Here is a 10,749-nt window from a genome sequence, read left to right on the forward strand (position 1 = left end):
CTGGATCCCCCACTGCAGAGCCCAGAGGAACAGGGACAGATCCAGGCTGTCCCTTCCCAAGGTGGTGGCATCATCCCAAGACCACAAATTCCCCCACAAAGACCCCCTGGACCCCTCACTGCAGAGCCCAGAGGGACAGGGATGGATTTTAGGTCCTTATCCAAGGTGTGACACCATCCCAGAGTCAGGAATTCCCCTGGGGAGACCCCCTGGACATCCCAGAGTCACAAATTCCCCCATAAAGACCCCCTGGACCCCCAGCTGCAGATTCCAGTGGGACAGAGATGGATCCATGGATTTTGGGTTTCCATCCAAGGTGGTGACACCATCCCAGAGTCACAAATCCCCCAAAGAGACCCCCTGGATCCCTCACTGCAGAGCCCAGAGGGACAGGGACACATCCAGGCTGTCCCTCCCCAAGGCAGTGCCACCATCCCAGATCCCTCCGTGTCCCCAAAAGCCACCAACCTCCCCAGAGCCATCCCAGAGCCCCCCAGTCCCCAGTGCCACCCCCACCGGAGCTGGGGACACCCCAGTGACCCCATTATCCTGTGGGGATTCTCCCCTGGGGTGCTTTCTGCCCCCCAACCCTTTTTCCCCACCCCAAACCCCCAGAGGGCTCAGCCCAGCCCTGCCTCAGTTTCCCCTCTGGAGGAGCTGCTGGTGCTGTTTGTGAGGAGCTCTGGGAGACTCCTGGGGTGGGATGGATTGGGATTTTGGGATTTTGGGATTGGGATTTTGGGATGGGAAGGGATTGAGATTGGGATTGGGATGGGATTTTTGGATGGGATGGGATGGGATGGGGACGGGATTTTGGGATGGGATTTTGGGATGGGATTTTGGGATGGGATTTTGGGATTGGGATGGGATTGGGATGTATTGGGATGGGATTTTGGGATTTTGGGATTTTGGGATTTTGGGATGGGAAGGGAATGGGAAGGGAATGGGATGGGAGGGGATTGGGTTTAGGGGTTGGGATGGATTAGGATGGGATGGGATTAGGGTGGGATTAGGATGGGATGTGATCCATGGGATGGGATTGGGATTGGGATTGATTGGGATGGGATGAGATGGGATGGATTGGGATTGGGATGGGATTAGGATGGACTGGGATGGGATTTTGGGATTTTAGGATGGGAAGGGATTGGGATGGGATGGGATTTTGGGACGGGATTTTGGGATGGGATGGGATTTTGGGATGGGATTGGGTTTAGGGATTGGGATGGGCTGGGATGGGATTTTGGGATGGGATGGGATTTTGTGATGGGATTTTGGGATGGGATTTTGGGATGGGATGGGATTGGGATTGGATTTAGGGATTGGGATGGATTGGGATGGGATGAGGATGGGATGGGATGGGATTGGGTTTGGGATTGGGTTTAGGGATTTTGGGATGGATTGGGATGGGATTTTGGGGTGGGAAGAGATTGGGATTGGGATGGGATGGGATGGGATTGGGTTTAGGGATTGGGATTGGGATGGAATGGGATGGATTGGGATTGGGGTGGGAATGGGGTGGGATTCTGACATGCACCACAGCCAGATAGGATCAGGAACCCTCATCAGCATCGTCAGCGAGCAATTAACCAGCAAAGAAATTAGAAAATAAAATGTTTAATAAAACAGCAGCTCCTGCTCCCTTCACAGCACAGCGGGACGGCAGGGACAGGGAGCAGGAGGTGACACGGGGACAGAGAGCCACACACAGAGGGGACAGCGACGGGACGAGGAAGATGAGGATGAGGAGGAATCCATCCAGCCTCCATCGAGGTTTCCAAGTTCACCCAGGGGGGTTTGGGGGGTTTGGGGTCACCTCAGGACCCTGCCAGGTAAATCCCTGCAGAGGGACAGGACAGGGAGCAGGGAGGGCAAAGCCAGTCCGGATGGGAATTTGGGGAGAAAATTTGGGGGAAATTTGGGGGTTTGGGGGGAAATTTGGGGGCGAAAGGGGTTTGAGGGGGGGATTTGGGGGGAAATTTGGGGGGAAAGGGGGTTTGGGGGGTGGGAGGGGAAACCTGAGTACCTCAAAGAGTGGGAAAAGGACCCTAAATACCCCAGGAAAAGAACCCTGAGTACCCCAAAGAGCAGGGAAAGGACCCTAAGAGCAGGAAAAGGATCCTAAATACCCCAGGAAAAGCACCCTGAGCACCCCAAGGGGAAGGAAAGGGACCCCAAGCACCCCAAAGGACCCTAAATACCCCAGGAAAGGAACCCTGAGTACCCCAAAGAGCACAAAAAGGACCCCAAACACCCCAGGAAGGAACCCCAAGCACCCCAAAGAGCAGGGATGGGACCCTAAGAACCCTAGGGAAGGGACCCCAAGCACCCTAAGGAACAGGGAAAGGACCCTAAATACCCCAGGGAAAGGACCTGTGCACCCTAAAGAGCAGGGAAAAGACCCTAAATACCCCAGGAAGGAACCCCAAGTACCCCAGAAAAAGGACTCCAAACACCCCAAAGAGCAGGAAAAGGACCCTAAATACCCCAGAAAGGAACCCCAAACACCCCAAGGGGAAGGAAAGGAACCCCAAGTACCCCAAAGAGCAGGGAAAGGACCCTAAATACCCCAGGAAAGGCACCCTGAGCACCCCAAAGAGTGGGAAAAGGACCCTAAATACCCCAGGAAGGGAACCTTGAGTACCCCAAAGAGCAGGGAAAGGACCCTAAGAGCAGGAAAAGGATCCTAAATACCCCAAGAAAAGGACCCTGAGCACCCCAAAGAGCAGGAAAAGGACCCTAAATACCCCAGAAAGGAACCCCAAGCACCCCAGGAAAAGCACCCTGAGCACCCCAAGGGGAAGGAAAGGGACCCCAAGAACCCCAAAGAGCAGGGAAAGGACCCTAAATACCACAGGAAAGGACTCTGAGCACCCCAAAGAGTGGGAAAAGGACCCTAAATACCCCAGGAAGGAACCCCAAGTACCCCAGGAAAAGGATCTTGTACACCCCAAAGAGCAAGGAAAGGACCCTAAGCACCCCAAAGAGTACAAAAAGGACCCCAAACACCCCAGGAAGGAACCCCAAGCACCCCAGAAAAAAGACCCTGAGCACCCCAAGGGGAAGGAAAGGGAAAGAGCAGGGAAAGGACCCTAAATACCCCAGGAAAGGCACCCTGAGCACCCCAAAGAGTGGGAGAAGGACCCCAAACACCCCAAGAAAGGAACCCTGAGTACCCCAAAGAGTAGGAAAAGGACCCTAAGAGCAGGAAAAGGATCTTGCACACCCCAGTGAGCAGGAGAAGGACCCTAAATACCCCAGGAAAAGGACCCTGAGCATCCCAGGAAGAGGATCTTGTACACCCCAAAGAGCAAGGAAAGGACCCTGAGCACCTCAAAGGGCACGAAAAGGACCCCAAACACCCCAGGAAGGAACCCCAAGCACCCCAGAAAAAAGACCCTGAGCACCCCAAGGGGAAGGAAAGGGAAGGGAAAGAGCAGGGAAAGGACCCTAAACACCCCAGGAAGAGACCCTGAGCACCCCAAAGACTGGGAAAAGGACCCTAAATATCCCAGGAAGGGAACCCTGAGCACCCCAAAGAGTAGGGAAAGGACCCTAAGAGCAGGAAAAGGATCCTAAATACCCCAAGAAAAGGACTCTGAGCACCCCAAAGGGCATGAAAAGGACCCTAAACACCCCAGGAAGGGACCCCAAGCACCCCAGAAAAAGGACTCCAAACACCCCAAAGAGCAGGAAAAGGACCCTAAATACCCCAGAAAGGAACCCCAAACACCCCAAGAAAAGCACTCTGAGCACCCCAGCACCCCAAGGATGGTCAGAGAACCCCACACCCCCCAAACCCACATCTCAGCACCCCAAATCCATCCCAACCCCACCCCATACCTGTGGCGAACCTCTTCTTGACCAGCGACATGCGGTAGCCGCTGCCGGCCAGCTCCACCTCCACGCCGGACAGCGTGCTGCCCTCGCTGCTGAACTGGGCAGCCACCGGGCTGGGCTTACTGGGACCAGTAAGCGGCTCCCAGCTGGCCGACAGGCGGCCACAGCCTGGGGGGACAGCAGGGGTTGGGGGGTCAGGGTGACCCCGCTGTCCCCTGTGGCACCCCAAGAAGGGTGGGTGTGAGCTGACCTGCCTGCCCTGGGGCTGCGGGGATGTCTAGAAGTTTCCAGAGGAGGCGTTTCTCCTCGAGGTTCCTGTTGGGGTGAGGGAGGTGGTGAAGTTCTCCGAGACCCCAAAATCCAACCCAGCCACACCTCTCTGCGTGCCTTACCCCAGCAGCACCCCGATTTCTGGGCTCAAAGCTCCCATTTCCCAGCTCAAAGTTCCCAATTCCCAGTCCAGGATTCCCATTTCCCAGTTCAGTGTCCCCATTTCCCAGTTTAAGGTCCCCAATTCCCAGTCCAGTGTTCCCATTTTCCAGTCCAGTGTCCCCATTTCCCCACTCAAAGTTCCCATTTCCCAGCTCAAAGTTCCCAATTCCCAGTCCAAGGTTCCCATTTCCCAGCTCAGTGTCCCCATTTCCCAGTTCAGTGTCCCCATTTCCTGGTAAAAGGTTCCCATTTCCCAGTCCAGTGTCCCCTTCTCCCAGTCCAGATTCCCATTTCCCAGTTCAGCATCTCCATTTCCCAGTTATAGGTCCCCATCTCCCAGTCCAGTGTTCCCATTTTCCAGTCCAGTGTCCCCAATTCCCAGCTCAAAGTTCCCATTTCCCAGTTCAAGCTTCCCATTTCCCAGCTCAAAGTTCCCAATTCCCAGTCCAAGGTTCCCATTTCCCAGTCCAGTGTCCCCATTTCCCAGCTCAAGGTCCCCAGTTCCCAGTCCAGCATTCCCAATTCCCAGTTTAAGGTCCCCATTTCCCAGCTCAAAGTCCCCAATTCCCAGTCCAAAGTTCTCAGTTCCCAGTCCAGTGTCCCCTTCTCCCAGTTCAGTGTCCCCATTTCCTGGTTAAAGGTTCCCATTTCCCAGTTCAAGCTTCCCATTTCCCAGTTCGGTGTCCCCATTTCCCAGTCCAGTGTCCCCTTCTTCCAGTCCAGCATTCCCAATTCCCAGTTTAAGGTCCCCATTTCCCAGCTCAAAGTCCCCAATTCCCAGTCCAAAGTTCTCAGTTCCCAGTCCAGTGTCCCCTTCTCCCAGTTCAGTGTCCCCATTTCCCGGCTCAAGGTCCCCAATTCCCAGTCCAGTGTCCCCATTTCCTGGTTAAAGGTCCCCATTTCCCAGTTAAAGGTCCCCAATTCCCAGTTCAGTGTCCCCATTTCCCAGCTCAAGGTTCCCATTTCCCAGTTCGGTGTCCCCAGTTCCCAGTCCAGGGTCCCCTTCACCCACCTTGGGGGGTGTTTGGGACCCCAGACCCTGCCAAAATTCAGGACCCCAGACCCTGCATTTCCCACCCTATTAAGCTCCAGGATCCCAAACCCTCCATCTCCCCCCTCTTCCATCCAGGACCCCAGACCCTCAATTTCCCACCCCATTAAGCCCCAGAACCCCTTATCCTTTCTCTCCCACCCCATTAAGCTCCAGAGTCCCATATCTTTCTCTCCCACCCCATTAAGCCCCAGAACCCCATACCCTCCATTTCCCACCCCATTAAGCTCCAGCACCCCATATCCTCTCTCCCACCCCACATCCCCTCTCCCACTCCATATCTTTCTCTCCCACCCCACATCCTCTCTCCCACCCCACATCCTCTCTCCCACCCCATCTTCTCTCCCACCCCATATCTTTCTCTCCCACCCTATATCTTTCTCCCACCCCATATCTTTCTCTCCCACCCCATATCCTTTCTCTCCCACCCCATAAGATTTAGGACCCGAGACCCTGCATTTCCCACCCTATTAAGGTCCAGAACCCCGTATCCTCTCTCTCCCACCCCATTAAGCTCCAGGACCCCATACCCTTTCTCTCCCACCCTCTGTCAGTCCAGGACCCCAGACCCAGCCTCCCCCACCCTATTAAGCTCCAGAACCCCAGATCCTGCATCTCCCACCCCATATCCTTTCTCTCCCATCCCATTAAGCTCCAGAACCCCACATCCTCTCTCCCACCCAATATCCTCTCTCCCACCCCACAATCCCCACCCCACATCCTCTCTCCCACCCCATATCTTTCTCTCCCACCCCATTAAGCCCCAGCACCCCATATCCTCTCTCCCACCCCCATCCCTCTCCCCACCCCATACCTTTCTCCCACCCCATATCCTCTCTCCCACCCCACATCCTTTCTCCCACCCCATATCTTTTCTCCCACCCAAACCTTTTCTCCCATATCCTCTCTCCCACCCACATCCCTCTCCCACCCCATATCCTTTCTCTCCCCACCCCATACCTCTCTCTCCCACCCCATATCCTTTCTCCCACCCATTAAGCCCCAGAACCCCATACCTCCATTTCCCACCCCATTAAGCTCCAGCACCTCCCACATCCTTCTCCTACCCCACATCCTCTCCCACCCCATATCCTCTCTCCCACCCCATATCCTCTCTCCCACCCCACATCTCTCTCCCCACCCCCTATCTTTCTCTCCCACCCCATAACTTTCTCCCCACCCCACATCCTCTCTCCCACCCCACATCCTCTCTCCCACTCCATTAAGCCCCAGCACCAGGTATCCTTCTCCCACCCCATCCCTCTCTCCCACCCCATACCTTTTCCTCTCACTCACATCTCTTCTCCACCCCATACTCTTATTTCCACCCCATTGTTCCCAGAACCCCAGATCCTTTCTCTCCCACCCCATATCTTTCTCTCCCACCCCATATCCTTTCTCTCCCACCCCATTAAGATTTAGGACCTGAGACCCTACATTTCCCACCCTATTAAGGTCCAGAACCCCGTATCCTTTCTCTCCCACCCCATACCCTCTATTTCCCACCCTATTAAGCTCCAGAACCCCCTATCTTTCTCTCCCACCCTATGAAGTTCCAGAACCCCATATCCTTTCTCTCCCATCCCATTAAGCTCCAGAACCCCATATCCTCTCTCCCACCCTATATCTTTCTCTCCCACCCCATATCTTTCTCTCCCACCCCATATCCTTTCTCTCCCACCCCATTAAGATTTAGGACCTGAGACCCTACATTTCCCACCCTATTAAGGTTCAGAACCCCGTATCCTTTCTCTCCCACCCCATATCCTCTCTCCCACCCCATATCCCCTCTCCCACCCCACAGCCGACCCCACAGTCACCAGCTGGCGGCGGGCTGCACGCGCAGGTTGCCCAGCGGCTCCTCGAGGGGCAGCAGCACGTGCACGTTGGCCAGCGGCACGGGCAGTGCCAGCGCAGTGCCATCGTACCCGTAATCCACGGTGACACGGGTGACACCCGGGCCGCAGTCCCAGCGCACGCTGAGCCGCAGCGGGGCAGAGCCGGGCCCGGAGCGGGAGAACTGCGGGGACAGGGACGGGGACACTGAGAGAGGGGTGGGGACAGTGAGAGAGGGGTGGGGACACTGAGAGAGGGGTGGGGACACTGAGAGAGTGCTGTGCCCTGCTGGGGACATCGAGAGAGTGATGGGGACACTGATAGGGCTGGGGACATTGAGAGTGCTGGGGACAGTGAGAGAGGGGTGGGGACATCGAGAGAGGGGTGGGGACACTGAGGCTGGGACACTGAGAGAGGGTTGGGGACACTGAGAGAGGGGTGGGGACAGTGAGAGAGGGGTGGGGACACTGAGAGAGGGGTGGGGACACTGAGAGTGGTGGGGACATTGAGAGAGGGTTGGGGACATCGAGAGAGGGTTGGGGACACTGAGAGAGGGTTGGGGACACTGAGAGAGTGCTGTGCCCTGCTGGGGACACTGATAGGGCTGGGGACACTGACAGTCTGCTGGGGACAGTGAGAGAGTGATGGGGACACTGAGAGAGGGGTGGGGACACTGAGAGAGGGGTGGGGACACTGAGAGAAGGGTGGGGACATTGAGAGTGGCGGGGACACTGAGAGAGTGATGGGGACATCGAGAGAGGGGTGAAGACAGTGAGAGAGCACTGGGGACACTGGGACACAGCTGGGGACATCGAGACACTGCTGGGGACACTGAGACACTGCTGGGGACATTGAGAGACTGCTGAGGACATGGAGAGAGTGCTGGGGACACTGAGAGAGGGCTGGGGACACTGACAGCCTGCTGGGGACACTGAGACACTGCTGGGGACATTGAGAGACTGCTGAGGACATGGAGAGAGGGCTGGGGACACTGAGAGAGGGCTGGGGACACTGACAGCCTGCTGGGGACATTGAGAGTGTGTTGGGGGCATCTAGAGTACTGGGGACATTGAGAGATGGCTGGGGACATCGAGGGACTGCTGGGGACACCAACAGCCTGCTGGGGACATCGAGACACTGCTGGGGACATTGAGAGAGTGTTGGGGACATTGAGAGAGTGTTGGGGACATTGAGAGAGGGCTGGGGACAGTGAGACACTGCTGGGGACATCGAGAGTGCTGGGGACACTGCGACACTGCTGGGGACACTGAGACACTGCTGGGGACACTGTGACACTGCTGGGGACACTGATAACTGGTGATTTTGGTCTTTTCTTTTTATGCCCATTTTATACATTTTTGTGCCCTTTTTATATATTTTTATCCCCTTTTTAATATATATTTTATCCCCTTTCTATACATTTCTATCCCCTTTCTGTACACTTTTATCCCCTTTCTGTACATTTTTTAAAATGTATGGTATATAGAATATATAATAAATAATATATGATAAATAATATAGTGTATAATAATATAATAGAATAATAGAAAAATAAATATAATAAATATAATAATATAATAAAAAATAATATCCCCTTTTCCCATTCCTACTGCATTGACAATATAATAAATATAATAAATATAATTTAAAAATCTCATTTTCCCATTCCTACTGCATCGATAATATAATAATATAATAATATAATAATATAATAATATAATATTATAATATTATAATATTATAATAATATAATTATAAATATAATAAAATAATAAAATAATAAAAATAATAAATATAATAAAAATAATTTAAAATAATAATAAAAAGTAATATCTCATTTTCCCATTCCCACTGCATCGATAATATAATAATATAATAATAAATATAGTTTAAAAATAATTAAAAAATAATTTAAAAATAATTAAAAATCATAAAAAATAATAAAAATAATAAAAATAATATCCATTTTCCCATTCCTACTGCATCGATAATATAATAATATAATAATAAATACAATAAAAATAATTAAAAATAATAAAAATAAAAAATAATATCCCCTTTTCCCATTCCTACTGCATTGATAATATAATAAATACAATAAATATAATAAATATAATAAATATAATAAATATAATTTTAAAAATCTCATTTTCCCATTCCTACTGCATCGATAATAGAATAATAGAATAATAGAATAATAATAGAATAATAGAATAATAGAATATAATAATATAATAATATAATAAAATAGTAATATAATAATATAGCAATATAGTAATATAAGAATATAATAATAAATATAACATATAACATAGTATAATAATAAATAATAATAAATAATAAAATAATAATAAAATAATAATATAATATAATAATAATATTATAATAACAATATAATAAATAATAATAAAACATAAATATAACATAATATATTAATAAATATAATTATTTTTATTATAAAATAATAAAAAATAATTTAAAAATTAAAAATAATTAAAAAAAATTTTAAAAAATTTTAAAAAATTTAAAAAGAATTAAAAAATAATTTCCCAATTCCCCATTTTTCCCACCCAAAGCTCACCTGGTACTTGAGCAGAGGCACGTTGTAGTAGGGAGCAGCAGGGCTCTGCTCAGCCTGTCTCTGCAGCTGCCCGGTCAGCGCCGTCATGTTCAGCCAGAAGTCCTTGGTGCTGGGGTCACTCTGCGAGGGGTCACTGCGGGGAGGGGGAGCCCCCAAATTTGGCACCCCGAAAAACCCGAAATTTGGAACCCCAAAAACCCCGAAATCCTGAAATTTGGCACCCCAAAACCCCACAACCCTGAAATTTGGAACCCGAAAACCCCGAAATTTGGTACCCCAAAAACCCCGAAATCCTGAAATTTCGTACCCTGAAACCTCAAATTTGGCACCCCGAAAAACCTGAAATTTGGCACCACAAAACCCCGAAATCCTGAAATTTGGCACCTTGTAATCCTGAAATTTGGCACCCCAAAAACCGGAAATTTGGCACCCCAAAACCCCGAAATTTGGCACACCAAAAACCCGAAATTTGGAACCCCAAAACCCCGAAATTCTGAAATTTGGAACCCCGAAAGCCCCGAAATTTGGAACCCCAGAATCCCAGAACCCCGAAATTTGGAACCCCGGAACCCCCAGAACTCCAAAATTTGGCACCCCAGAACCCCGAAACCCCAAAAATCTGCACCCCAGAACCCTGGAACCCCAAAACCTCAGAACCCCAGCACCCCGAAATTCAGCGCCCCGAAACCCTGAAATTCGGAACACCAAAATCCCAAAACCCCGAAATTCAGCACCCCAGAGTCGCAGAACCCTGGAACCCCAAAACCCCAGCACCCCGAAATTCGGCACCCTGGAATCCCAAGGTCCCTGTGTCCCCCCTGTACCCCAAAACCAGCCCCTCAGCACTGCACCCACTCTGTCCCAGGCTATCCCTCGCTGTCCCCTTGATGTCCCCTCGCTGTCCCTCCCTGTCCCCCTGCTATCCCCTCATCGTCCCCCGCTGTCCCTCCCTGTCCCATCCCTGTCCCCCCGCTATCCTCCCGCTGTCCCCAGCTGTCCCCCCGCTATCCCC

General features: G+C 51.1%; 1 protein-coding gene across 1 annotated transcript; it reads right to left on the minus strand.

The window, feature by feature from the left end:
* Window positions 1–1,598: 1,598 nt before the first annotated feature.
* LOC146426163 (F-BAR domain only protein 1-like) lies at window positions 1,599–9,896 on the minus strand. The gene is made up of 5 exons (XM_085040700.1): window positions 9,738–9,896; window positions 7,141–7,340; window positions 4,088–4,152; window positions 3,841–4,005; window positions 1,599–1,837 (listed from the first exon to the last, which is right to left on the minus strand). Exons 1-5 carry the CDS (start codon window positions 9,822–9,824, stop codon window positions 1,815–1,817), a joined length of 540 nt encoding a protein of 179 aa, XP_084896826.1. The 5' UTR covers window positions 9,825–9,896; the 3' UTR covers window positions 1,599–1,814.
* Between the last annotated feature and the right edge of the window lie 853 nt (window positions 9,897–10,749).

This window comes from Lichenostomus cassidix, chromosome 28 (assembly GCF_008360975.1).
Source record: "Lichenostomus cassidix isolate B80296 chromosome 28, HeHo_3.0, whole genome shotgun sequence".
NCBI classification, from domain to species: domain Eukaryota; kingdom Metazoa; phylum Chordata; class Aves; order Passeriformes; family Meliphagidae; genus Lichenostomus; species Lichenostomus cassidix.